The 13,741-nt window shown below is 41.8% G+C and overlaps 1 protein-coding gene across 50 annotated transcripts in view; it reads left to right on the forward strand.

The window, feature by feature from the left end:
• LOC120901745 (Down syndrome cell adhesion molecule-like protein Dscam2) overlaps positions 1-13,741 on the forward strand; it is a 58,449-nt gene that overhangs the window by 6,010 nt on the left and 38,698 nt on the right. For 25 of the 50 annotated variants that reach the window (XM_040309924.1, XM_040309946.1, XM_040309915.1 and 22 more), the window contains exons 5-6: positions 8,851-9,000; positions 12,084-12,207. In XM_040309924.1, the coding sequence (XP_040165858.1) occupies positions 8,851-9,000; positions 12,084-12,207 (274 nt within the window). Of the gene's footprint in view, positions 1-109; positions 281-526; positions 698-1,752; positions 1,915-8,850; positions 9,001-12,083; positions 12,208-12,823; positions 12,948-13,069; positions 13,194-13,741 lie in introns of all 50 variants that reach the window. The other 25 variants (XM_040309962.1, XM_040309948.1, XM_040309966.1 and 22 more) reach the window with 10 other exon arrangements.

A 13,741-nucleotide genomic window follows, 5' to 3' on the forward strand; every position in this document is an offset into this window, starting at 1 on the left:
TTAATAAATTAAACCCATACTCTATCAGTTTAAAATGGTTCCAAGTTGTCGCGTAGATTTCAAGGTCCTCTCACTGTTGCTCTTCGCATCTTTCACATCACATCTCCAGTTGTCAATCAGTACTACGTGACTGAGGCCGAGAACGAGTACATCATCCGGGGCAATTCGGCTATTTTGAAGTGTAAAATCCCTTCCTTCATTGCGGACTTTGTGTCGATCGATGCCTGGATCGACGATTCGGGCGAGGAGTACAACCAAGCGACCAATAGCGAACAATTGGGTTAGCTAAAATTAACAAGGGGCCAATTCTTCAAAGCTACTTTCACGCCTGAAATTCCTGAATATCCCAAAGTTCCTTTTCTTCCCGTTCTACGAATCTTCATGATACAAATGTCTTTTTTTGTTACAGAAAATCGTATTTTCTTTTTCCTTGATTTTGAAAATATGTTGTCCAATGCAAGGTTTTTCACTTGTTTTTGGTTGCTTCTCTTCTCCTATTGGGGCCCTTAACTCCTCCACACTGTAGTGGTAATTCAAAGCTACGAAGCGGAAGCGGATAACGAGTACGTCATTCGGGGCAACTCGGCCATTATGAAGTGCGAGATACCGTCGTTCGTGTCCGACTTTGTCGCCGTCGATCTCTGGTCCGATTCCGATGGGAACGAATACTATCCGGGCGCAGAGCCAAGTGGAAATGGTAGGCGTGGAAATAGTACACCCCATGGTCATGTTCGCTTGCGTCTTCGTCCCAGCTCCGTCTCCTGATTGTCTGATTTTCCCTGAATATCCTAAATAGCTTTAAATCTCCTTAGAAGATACATTTGGTTTCAATTTTTGTTGGATTTCTTTATGAATATGTTTGTCAGTAATAGTTCATCTCATACCCTCCTTCCATACGTTCGTTTGTTCAGTTGTACATCAGCACTATCAGATCCGGGTGAACGATGAGTTCGTGCTGAACGGCAATGCGGCCATCCTGAAGTGTCTGGTACCGTCCTTTCTGCAGGATTTCATTACCATCGAGTCCTGGGACATTGACGATCAGACCGTAATGATCGATGCGGATGAATCGACGAACGGTTGGTCTTGCTTTGGCACCGTGGTTCATAGAGCGTTCGACTGATAATTCCTCTCCATCCTATCCCCCCCACATTCTCGACAAAGTCCCCTAGTGTTAGCAGAATTTAGCAACCGATTGCTATAATTGCAAATTCCTTCGATTTAACCAAAGTTCAGTTAATATAGGTTTGGCAGAATAAGATTATCATTAATTTCGTTAGCCTCAATGTTGCGTTACGTGCCTATGACAGGGTTTACATTTCTCTACATCGCAAATCCGCAGTGGTCCACCAGTACTACCAGACGCGACTGACGGATGAGTTTGTGCTGAACGGCAACGCTGCCATCCTGAAGTGTTTGATCCCGTCCTACATTTCCGACTTTGTGTTCGTGGACGCCTGGTTGACGGATGAGGGTGAAGAGTATCTTCCCGTCACAGATGGTGATTTTGGTAATTTCGAGCTCTAGGATCGTTGATATCTTCCTCCAGTGATTCCCCCCTTATATGTCCCTGATGCTTTCCCTTCATCGTCTTTAGTATTTGCGTTTGGAGGACTTTGAACATTGTTGTGAGGTCATGAAAATTTAGATTTTTGGGTTTGCTTTCAATTTAGGAAAAGGTTAGAAGAAGCGTCTTTATTTATCTCAAATTGCTTGTTTTTGTATTTCTGGTATTTTGTTTCTTGTGTTCAGTGATCCATCAGTTCTACAATACTCGCGTGATCGATGAGTACGTGCTGAATGGTAATGCAGGCATCCTGAAGTGTCTGATACCGTCGTTCGTGTCGGACTTTATTAGCGTTACCGGCTGGTTGGCCGACGATGGCACGGAGATTGAAATGGATGATTCCACCGGTACGAGGGGATAGGAAAAGGAATATTTTTACAATATTTTAAGAATAGAGTAACTTGCTTGTGATACAAAATCCTTCCTGTCAAAATATCCCCACTATTTTCTCGATTCTGCATTGGTTTACAGTTGTTCTGGTATTAGATAATTGTCTCAAATATTCTATTGTTTTTGTCTTCTTCTTTGTGCTTTAGATTAATGATCTTAGGAATCTTTCTAGATCGTGCGTGATATGATGATGATGATGATAAATTATTTCACACTACTACTAGTACAAGTTAGTTGATGGTGTGTTGTCAAGATTAGATTTGAACTCGTGATCTTTGGTGTGTCATGCCGACGACATTGCAACGACACCATAAGAGCGTTGCTACAGATCAGCGCTTGGTGTGATATAGATTCTGTTCAACATCATGATTCATTGTTGATTGATTTCATCTAAATATGCCTATGACTCTTGTTTGTTCATGATTCATGACTATTATTCTTCGATTTCATTCGCCTTTTCCCTGCTCTACAGTTGTGAATCAATACTATGAAGCCCAGGTGTACGATGTGTTTGTAATCCGCGGCAATACGGCCCTGTTCAAGTGCCAAATACCGTCGTTTGTGGCCGATCATGTCGAGATCATTGAGTGGACCGCAACCGATGGCACTAGTTTCAAGAAAGATGAAACGTTTGGTAATTTTTTTACATGAATAATTGCATTACTCTTAGTTGCTGTTGCGTATTTTCCCTCCATCCAGTTCGCGTTTGTCTGGCGTTTTTGATGTTCTGTTTTTATTTTTGTTCGATTTAATAATGGTGTCATGATTATCTTACGAGTAAAGTCAATTTGTTGTCATGTTGTTGTTGAGATGTTGTTCATCACACTTTCTTAAAATGGCGTGTTCAGGATGCTTTCAATTTAGTTTTTCGTTTATCATTTTTTTGCAGATTTACTTTTGCTTTGTTTGAATTATTTTGATGATTGGCACGGTTTTTGTTTTATTTTCATCCCAGTTCCACTTCCTTTTCCAACACTCCACGGGTCTCACGGCCTACCTTTTCCATGCGATCCTCCTTCCCGGTAGTTTGTAAGATAGTTCGTAAACGTTGTCGATCGATTTGAAATTCATTAAATTTAGCGCTCGTTCTCCGCCTTCCAAGCAAACGCTTGTGAATGAGAAGAAAACGAAAATAACGTAAACAAACCTAAAAGCGCTTCCACAAAAACGAAAAAACAACGAACAGATGGTTTTGATCTTTATTTTTTATTTTTTCTTGATTCACTTTTTAGCTTCCATCGTTGATTGCGGTTACGGCAGGTGTTTGTAATGAAAATTAAAACTCCAAAAAAGCTTCATACATACACACCCGTATGTTTTTGTGTGTCTTTATTCGTAATGCTACAGTTTTGCTTCCCCCTTTACCACCATAATCGTCATCGTCGTTGTCGTTGTCGTGTGGCAGCATAATATCGCGAAGAAAGCTTCGTGCCTGCTTTGCAGCTCGTAAGATCGAAGGTGATCTTGAATGCGTATGGGTCTGTCCGTTCGTGCTGGATGATCAACGAGAGAGAGAGAGAAAAAAGCGCGATCTTCCCACTGCCGGCCTCGTTTATTCAATCTATCCAATCGTGGCAGCTGTGGTGGCGATGGTTGATGTAAACATATATCCTCTACCCACCAACGGCACCAAACAACGGCTCAAGAAAGCGGTCCAGTTGGTGGAGTTGCAATGAGACAATTTGAAAAGAGGAAGAAGAAGAGAGCACGACTATTTTCTTCAAACCGTTTGGGTGTTTGGTGTGCTTAGTGCATGGAGCGGCAGAACTACTTTGCCAAAATGCCGTCCAACTTCGCGAAACAACTTGATTTTCAGTCCCGCTCGAAATGCTCTCGTTAGAAAGCATTGGTTGAATAAACATTTGGTCCACACATGTGTGTGTGGGTCGTGGTGTTTTTTTTGTGAATTGAAGCTGACTCACTGTATGTCACCGCGTTTAGCATGCGTGCACGAGGGAAACAGGAGGGTGCAGCGAAAGATGAGAATGAAATGATAATTTTGTGTTGTTTTGAGTTCGTCTTTTTTTTGCTGCCAATCATCACGACGCCAAGCGAGCGTGTTCGTTTGTAGAAAAAATGCGCGTACGGTTGCGTTTATAATTTATGGACATTTTTGTGTGTGTGTGTGTCGTAGCCCGGCGCTAGGGTGTGCGTTTGCTGTGTGTCGTAGCCGAAGCGTAGTTTAATTTTTTACGACCCTTGCCTTTGCAAATGACCGTTAGAGTCGGTTGCAATTTGTAACCGTCGGGCGATTTGAATATTCGTGTTTGTTCATGTGGCGGTTGGGTTTGATTTTGCTTCCTTTTTTTCGTCATTTTGAATTATTTGTTTGGAAGATTCAAATGAGAAGAATAATGCGTTGCGCTAGATTTTTTTTTAAATGTTTTGGGATGTTGCACCGTTTGCTTAAAGGATTATAAAAATAAGCTTTTTTAAATCATTTTAAATAATAGTAATTAATGAAACTGAATTCAACTGAGAAATGAATAGAAATGCATTCATATTTCCTTTAAAATATAAACAAGTTGACTATGTCTTGTTTTTCAGAAGGATTTTTGACAGTTTATTTTATTTTATTGAATATTTTGAACGCAATAATATAGCAAAAATGCGTATCAATATTGTAATAAATTAAAAAAATAAGTTTAAATCTGTCGAACATTCTGCAAACCTCGTGTAAGATCAGATTTGTTAAAAAAGCGATAGTAGTCTTTTAAATCCTTCAAACAACCGATAAAATATTTAAAAAAAAATATTTATCTAGTTCAAATTTAAAAAAATAAAAAGTAAACTAAATTTATTTTAATATTTTTTAATGAATATAGAACAAGTATTTTTAATTTGCTTTTTACTTTATTTTACTTCCAATAAATCATACATTAATTTCTTTTGCCAATTAAATTAATTAAAATTGCTTCTTTTCATTTGATTTAATTAATCTTTTTGCCTTCTGCAATAAATGTGGCAAGAGCCCTTTGCAACATATTTTCTACTGTACCACTACTACACGCACAATACGCACCCTGTTTTTTGTTGTACCAACCGCAACTCCATTCATGACAACCCCATAGTGGTGTGTCCTAGATTTTTTTTTCGCTGACTCGAGAAGGGTGAGCAAAAGAGGCAATCCACGTTTGCTAGTGAGGGAGGTCCTTGGGAAACGGTTTTCGCGCCCAAAAACCTTTGCCCGCGGACTGCGCATGTGCCTGCGGGGCCACGATGTGTTGTTGCTATAGCAGCACAGAAGGAATCGATTTCGGGAGAAGGCACACTATTTCTGCTCTGTTTTGCTGTCGGCCGGGAGTGGAGAAAAAGGAAAGCAAGGATGGTGGGTCCCGGGGTGTTGTCACTAGGGCACTCACCACGCTTTTTTTGTACCGCGTTGCCATGGTGCTGCTGCTACTGCTGGTGGAGCACTCACACGGACGGTGCAAAGCAAAACACACGTTGGCTTCGGTGCAGCGCGCAACAGGTTGTGAATGGGCTGTGTGTGTGCCCACTAGTATTTAGTGTGAACGCTCACTAACACCCGTGTTGAATGGGAGACCGTGGCACGTGGGAAGGTGGAAAGTCCTGGACAGCCGTATGGTTGGTGTTATGCGATGGTTGGTGTGAATCGCACACTATCGGACAGTTCGGCACATGCTCAGCAATCGGTCTGAAGGTTGACGTTCGTTAGGGGCCAAAAAGAGAGGAACAGGACGGGGTTTGCATTGGGGTCGGTTACGGTTACGCCACGCTTTCTCGTAAAAAGCACGTGCTTTTTGGTGGGCGCCTGGCCACGCGGATTTTCCTGCCATACCGGCGTCGACTACAACCGGCCGCTGCTTGGTTCAATGAACCGTGGGGTTTGTATCAGTGAACGCGTTTGGTATTTTGTCGGAGTGTGTGTGTGTATGTTTGGGTGGGGGATGAGGGGTAAACTAAAGAGAAATAAATAAATTCGCATATTCTACTGTCAAACGGTGGCGACAACGAAACGAAACGATAGGTGGTGGATTGCGACAATTTTACGCGCCATTTTTCAATGACGTTCAGGAACTGCAAAGAGCATTAAATTAGATTTAATAGCGCATTACAAAGGTCAAAATTCTTGAATATTTTAATAACTTATTTTTCTTAATTTTCTCTACAATTTGATGTAAATAAACATTTCGTTTTTCGATTTCGCTAGGAAACAAACAAATGAATTTCAATCGATCCACACAACAAAGGTAGATAATTGGATGGATAAGAAATAGAGCCGATCTTGCAAATTGATCACGTGTGGGATGCCGTTTGTGGATGCATTTATGTTGCAGTTATTTTTAACCGCACGGCGTTACAGGAAGCGCGCATGCTGGTGCTGGTAACACAATACACTGACGGAGGGGACCCATCGTGATCTATTTTGGGACGAAGAAAGCAATAGCAGCACTATTTGTTTCCATCGGAGTTAGTAGGGCAATAGTGTGTCGATGCGGAGCAGCAATCGGGAGAATTTACGAAACGATTTCATGGGCTTTGTGGCACCATGAAGCGGAAATAATGTTCGTATCGAAATAGATATGAGTCAATCATTGGGTTGTTCTTTTCGATTTACAATGCAGTTAGAGCTATGGTATCAATTAAGAATGTTTTGTTTGTGGAAAACAAGCTATTCATTATATTGGTGATAGACTCAGATAGGGTTGACATACCTTTATCCTCTTAGTAAAAGATATTTCAAGAATAATGCATTGCTTATTCCTATTGTCATTCAAATAACAGAAAAGTTAAAAAGCAAACGAAAAGATGAAAATAAATACAAGAATTTCTAACAAGAACGTTCGAACTGCATCGACAGTGAAGAAGAACAACTCATCGATGATGTTTCCCTCTCAGACGATCCGCGTTTCGATTCGATCGAACTCAGCCGGCGACTCATTTACATACGGCACGCAACAGAAACAAAGCGCTCCTCTCTTTCGGTGCGGAAGAAGCACCAAACGATGCTTGATTTCTCTTTGCACTCTTTGCTGGTTCGTTTGTGGTGGTGGTGGCGGCAATGGTTACGACAAATTCCAGCCATAATGCGATGCTAATGTTTACTCACGCGATGTTAGAGTTTTATGTCGGTTAAGCGGCTTGAATCAACACGAATCGCCTGACCAACCCCCCCAACCACATAGTGTTCCATAGTGGGCGGCGGCGGACGTTTAGCGACATGATGAATTGCAGGGTTTTACTGCTTGTTTTGGAAAACGGTTCATTATTCGATTTTTTGTAAATATAACCAATAATTATGAGTACATTCTTCAACAAATAATGTTGATAGTCCTGTGTTGAAATTGGTAATTGAATTTCAAATTGATAAAATAAATTTTAATAATATTAAAACCAGATTCGGTCAGTATGAATTGAGGATCAATGATCATAATGAGCTTAATTCAAAATATAAATTTTAGGACAGAAAATACATTTTAAGGGGACTCAGAATAAATCATATTATTTTCAAATTATTCTAAAAGAGTAGTTTTAGCATTTTTACAACTTTTCCAATGAAATATTATAAGCAAAATTAAACTATAAACTTCTCTGTTAGTAGCTACGCTTTTGTTAGCGTTTATGCATCTGCCATCTTACAGGGGGTTTCAAGTCAGTTTGTCATGTAAACATTGTTATTGACCGTGTGCAAAATGAAGTGAAGTGGTTGTTGAAAGTGTTGAAAATCATGCTGATGAAGTTACAAATTATTATGACGAAAATGAAATGTTAGATCGACGTGGAAAAACATTTTGCACGTTTCGCTTAACAATGATTATATTCGAAACTGACTTGGAAAACCTTGTATATTAGGCTTCATTAGAAATTCATTAGGAGATTTTCAGCTGCATTTGTTTTTCCTTTCTTAATGAATATTTTAAACAGCTATATGAGTTTCCTTTCTTTTACAAACATAATTAAATTAAAGGTAGAAGTGAGCATTATAAAAACAGATTTATTTAATCCGATTTCATTTCATTTCCAATGGAAAGTGAATTAGATACTAAAAAACGACCAGTTAACCCCTGCATCGTGCACCAAACTAATAGAGTTGTCGCGCATTCCTCGTTTCTGTTGCGTGTTTTGTAATGTGTGTGTGTGTATGTGTCGTCTGTAATTCTTTTTTCTCTGAGTCTTTGTTTTCGGAAATGCGGAAACGCCTGAGACGGAAAAGACTCTCTGGCACACGATTTGCCCTACGTGCTCGCGATCGTTGTGACGAAAAGAAGGGTTCGGGGTAGGCAAGTAGATTCCACAGCAACATGGCGGCGGCCGCTCTACTGGTCGGTGTCATCATGCCGGCAGACTCAACATGGAGATGCAACAGTTCCACCCGCATAGCAGCACAACCCTTCATTCGTGTGTTGGTGGGTGTGAACAGTCATCGCGCAATGCTGGTTCATGCCTTTAACATGGAGCAGGAGGTGTGCTGGAAGGCGGTAGCTCTCGTTTTGTAGCATAAATTATCTTCCCCACGTCATCTTATCTTTATTAGAACACCGGGCTAACGAGCCCGGTGACAGGAACTTGCCTCACGGTTTCGTGGCAAGTTTGTTGGCCCTACAGGTTAATTTTCTTGGAAACCGAAATCTGAAGATGCCCTGGATGTTGTAGAAAGGGGGCAGGCCTAGAGCTAGATAAATATCGCTACAAAACGGACTTAAATGTCTAAACGCTCGCTCTTCATCAGACCCCAGCTCGCGCAGTATGACACCGACCAGTAATGGCATCCCGTTTGCATGTTGGAGTGTGAAGCTAAGATATGCATGTTTGTGGGTTACACCCTACTTCTTTGCTAGCGCGTATAGTTTCTAACAAATTTCTTCTCTTATCTTTCCCGTCATCATCAACTACCCAAATGTCTGCGATCGTGTTGCCGCCTTGTGTAGACGGTAAATACATGGTGCTACCCTCCGGTGAGCTGCACATTCGCGAAGTGGGACCCGAAGACGGCTACAAGAGCTACCAGTGTCGCACCAAGCACCGGCTGACCGGTGAAACACGCCTATCAGCCACCAAGGGACGACTGGTCATCACAGGTAATTTGAAGGCAGGATCGCTCGGCCACGACACGCATTAATAATGCGCCTGGTCCGCGCACCTCTCAGCATCACTTCGGTCATCGTCACACACATATAGACTCATTTGTAGCCACAATCGACGGTCAGTAGTCGGCAAAGAAGTTCGGTGGAGTTTGGAGCAGGATGTTCCGATTTTGGTTCTCTTCTTGTAATTTCGAATGCAGAGCACGAAAGAGCTCAAATATTAAGACACGTGACGTCTGTCTGAGATGCCTTTGCCGGCTGCTGTCCGCTGGGAGACGCTGGTCGATCACTTGAAATATAATGTAAAGCATTCTCGCCCCGCTATTACCGCTTTTTCGTTTCGTTTGTTCCTGGTCCGCGTAAATGGATCTGCGCGCGCGCCTATATTAAACACAGCTTCATCACATTAGTACACCCTTCCCGAGAGCTCTCACCATCATTGGTATGCATTTTCGATCGCCAGATCGCCGAAGATCGCATCTTTTAGGGCTAAATTAAATACCACCACCCCCAGAATCATTTATATTATACACCGCACTTGTGGCACCGCATCATCTGCTTCGCGTATGTGTAATATAATCCCACGATCGATATGCGATATCTCCGAGACAGAAGTCTGCCGGAGCACTGGACACAGTTAACTCTGCTGCACCACTTTTACACTTCATTTCGACACGATACGGTTTGGTGCGCATGTGGAAGGGGTTTTCGAAGTTTACTCACGTAATCGGAATGAAAGTGAGCCGATTATCCGGTGGATGATCGTCGAGATGATGGGTTGTTACGATATTTCAATTGTACGATAGAATCACATAGGATACGCGGTAATGGAGATACCTTGAGTAGCCGAATGTATTCTAATGCGTGATTAAACAATAACACGTGATCTAGTGATGATCTTTCAGCATAAATTGCAATTAATTGAAGTAATTTGCGTGATAGTTCGAAGCAGAAGCAGAATAGTAATCATATTGAATTCAATATTGTACTTAATTTTTCAAACGAGATGCTTTACATTATTTTCTGAATCTGCCTATACGTGTCTATGTGTGATTATAATGCCGAAGTGATTGCCGAAGCGTATCGTAAGTGTTTGGAATCCGTGATCCGCGTTCGTCTTCACCCATCACACTAATCCGGCCGCGGTTCGCATTCCAAATTTCCCGTGTGTGTGATGTTGGTCTTACACCTGCCCATTTTGCCCTCCACTCGATCATGCGCGCGCGCCCACCGATTATTATACATCATGCTTCCAATCACTTGCGCTAATTCCGTCATCCGTCATAAAAATAATAAAACCTCAATTCCATTGAATCTGCAGCTTTATCGAGCTGCTTGATTTTATTTCTGTTTTGTTCTAAAATAGTAAAGATTTAACTCTGTGCGTGTATTGCACCACCATTCATGCTGTGTTACTAAATCATGTCACAACTAATATTGCGTCCCATGCTCCTCGTGAGTGTGCTCGGTTACATTTGTGTTATATTATGGTTCGCGTGTTTTTTGTGTGCTGGGTGAATAATCGTTTCGCTAGTACAAGCTACATGAAAGCAAGCACATGAGTGATGGAGCAATTGCTTCCGTTATTCCGTTTCGTGGAATTGTCGCTCGTTCAACGATCACTACATGTTCAGCTTTCCATTAAAATCATTTGCGTTGGTAGGGTGTAGTATCTCACGAAGGCCACCTGTTGGAATTTGCTGGAGTAGAGAAATGTAAAGTAAGATATCCATTATTAAAGCGATGAAGTCACTGCGTGCTTGAGGAATAGTTTAGCTTTTTCATGTAGATATATGTGATCTGAGTGAGAACTAGATGTAGTATTTGTTCGTTATTAACGTTTCATCTGCGCTGAGAGACATTAGTCTATTTGATAGGTGACTAGACTCCTACATCGTCGGACGTCGTTCTAGTCCCATTAGTTTCAAGCATGTAATAATCAACACGAGATATATTTGAAGATTTGATTCGTAAAAGTTTTTAATTAATCTAGGAAGAATTGTATATTAGGTTGTTTTACTAAAAGATGTAGGAAAAAGAAGTATTGTGTCACCATTGTAAGCACTTGTAGAAAGTTTAAAGTGTAATTTAGCGTTAAATTCTGTCGTTTCATTAGATTAGATAATCAAACTGCATTCAATTAATGTTATCTTTAATTAATTTGGTAGGTTATAAAGTATTTTCTTAAATTGCATATGCATATTAACCTGTTTAGTTACCTTAATTACCATTACAAGCGACTCTAAATAACATTATTGGAAAGCTGAATGTACGTTGTGTGCTGCGTTGAAAGTGATGCGAGTTTTATCTTATTTTTATGACGCTGATGATCACCGGCAGCAAAATAAACAGAAAGAAATGCTATCTCACACTTATTTTGCTGCCACCACTAATCATAATTCCAAATCAAAACAAATTGCCTGAATGTTGGGATAGGGTACCCTGTGTTGCGTGTAGAAAAATTGAATGTCCGGGCACCTACTGGCGCCTGTTTGACGCAGAAGAATTACAAAATCAGTTTAGCAAAAATGGTTGCAAGAAATAGGTGTCTCAAATCAGATCGCTCGTGTTTTAACCATGTTGGTGTATGTGTTGCCCATAAAAAATGAGTTGGAAAAAACGGAAACACGGTTCAACATTGCTGACAATTTGTGCTACTAACAATCGTACACAGTTATGAAGAACACACTGGACCACGGTGCATGGTGTGTCACACGCGTGCTTGTTGGAGTGCTTCTCATCACAGTATAGGAAGAAAAAAAGAGCGATACCCTGCCCCCTCTTATACTGCCACAAACAATCTCCCCCCTCCCCCACCTGGTACGGTTTTGCACTAGCCTTGGTGCTTCCAGTTGTGCCTCACAATTAATCAAATCAACTAACAATCCACCACATCTCATCCGGCCAATGCTGCGCTGCGGGTGAGATAATCGCGTGCGTAAAACGAGGTGAATGTATGCACAAACAAACACACACACTCACGCATCAAATGCACCCGTTTACATCAATTAAAACAGACAGAAAGGGAGAGAAAAAAGCTTGACACAATAATTGAAATCCTTTTACTTCTACTCTAGAACCACTTGGCAGGGTGTCTCCCAAGCTAGACTCCACGTCCAAGATCGTGACGGCCGAAGTGAGGCGTAGTAATACGATCGCCCTGCTTTGCTCAGCGCAGGGCTACCCGATAGCAGTGTTTAGGTAACGTGTCTTTAGTTCCTTCAACCTTTAACGGTCGGTCCATTGGCGTGTGTGTGAGTGAGTTAGCGGCCACGGTTGCGCATCCCAATTCTCAGCACGGCAATCGAAAAGTCGGAACAAGCTAGAACAAATGTCAAACAGTTTTGCGCATAGTAGCGCCAGGGAAAACATTGACATTAATTCCATCTTCTGTGTTTTTGCACACCTACTGCAGAGCCACTGGCAAGCGTTGCGCCACGTCTTACGTCCGGTGACAAGAGCCGCAACGTGGACATCCGAGAGGCGCACAATATAACACTGCTCTGCCCGGCACAGTCCTTTCCGGTGCCTGCCTTTAGGTGAGCTGCCACATCGAGTGTCAATTTTCACCCGTCCGTTGGTCAATTGTTTACCAAAGGGTTTCAAGGTTTTCATCTACTGTGGGATGTTGTGACGTAATTGGCATTACTCTTGAAAGATCAGATGAGGTCAGAAACATGTACAGACGTTGATGTATAGAAGGACATTGTTTTTTTTTTGCGTAATTAATTGGCAAGAGCACTCTGTTTTGTTGTTGTCTTTATTCCCGGATGTTGGTGCATCACTTCTCACTGTCTTCCTCCTCCTCCTACTCCAGAACCTATTGGCAGCGTTGCACCACGGCTTACGTCCGGCGATGCGATGCGAGTGCAGGTGGAACGGGTCACCGCCAACGCCACACTGCTCTGCCCGGCACAATCATTTCCGGTTCCTGCCTTTCGGTAAGCCCGAATCTTTTAGCTTTGTACACCAATATCCCAACATTTAGAGAAAGAATGTCCTAAAATAGTTGATGTAATTACAAATTACACCAATCACTGTCTCTTCTGGGGATATTCTACAGAACCTGTTGGAAGCGTTGCACCTCGGCTAACATCCGGAGATGAGAGTCGGAAGCTGCTCGTACAACGAGACGCTAACGTAACAATGCTCTGCCCTGCTCAATCGTTTCCGGTGCCGGTGTTTAGGTAATGTGGATAGATATCAACTTTCCTGAGAGATGGATTCTTTTGGGACTTTTAGGATGATAGGGCCTCATATACCAACATTCTTACAACTTGTGCAGAATAGGAGATTTTACGGCACAGATATGTCATCTGTGCCGAATAGGAAACTTCATAGAAGAAATTTTGTTTTGTGGACACTTTCAGAACCGGTGTCCAGTACCGCACCTAAAACGCCCTCCCTGACACAGAAACCAATTTTTGCCGATCCCAACAGTGATCTTGCACTACTGTGTCTGGCGCAAGGCTTTCCAGCACCCAATTTTAGGTGAGATAGTAGGATGAGCTTTTGAGAAACAGTGGGTTTACCTAATATCGATCAATAGTCGTTCAATTTGTTTTGATTTTGAGCATCAAATATTTTATTTGAACTTCAAAAGAAAAATGCTTTAGACGAAGTTGTCGATATGGCTGTTCTCAATTTCTAGAACCGATCGGTGCAAAGCCTCCGGTACTTTCGTCCGATAGTAAAAAGATCTGGATGGAGCGTCGTATGAACAGCAATGTAGTGT

The sequence above is a fragment of the Anopheles arabiensis genome, chromosome 3 (assembly GCF_016920715.1).
Source record: "Anopheles arabiensis isolate DONGOLA chromosome 3, AaraD3, whole genome shotgun sequence".
In the NCBI taxonomy this organism is placed as follows: Eukaryota; Metazoa; Arthropoda; class Insecta; order Diptera; family Culicidae; genus Anopheles; species Anopheles arabiensis.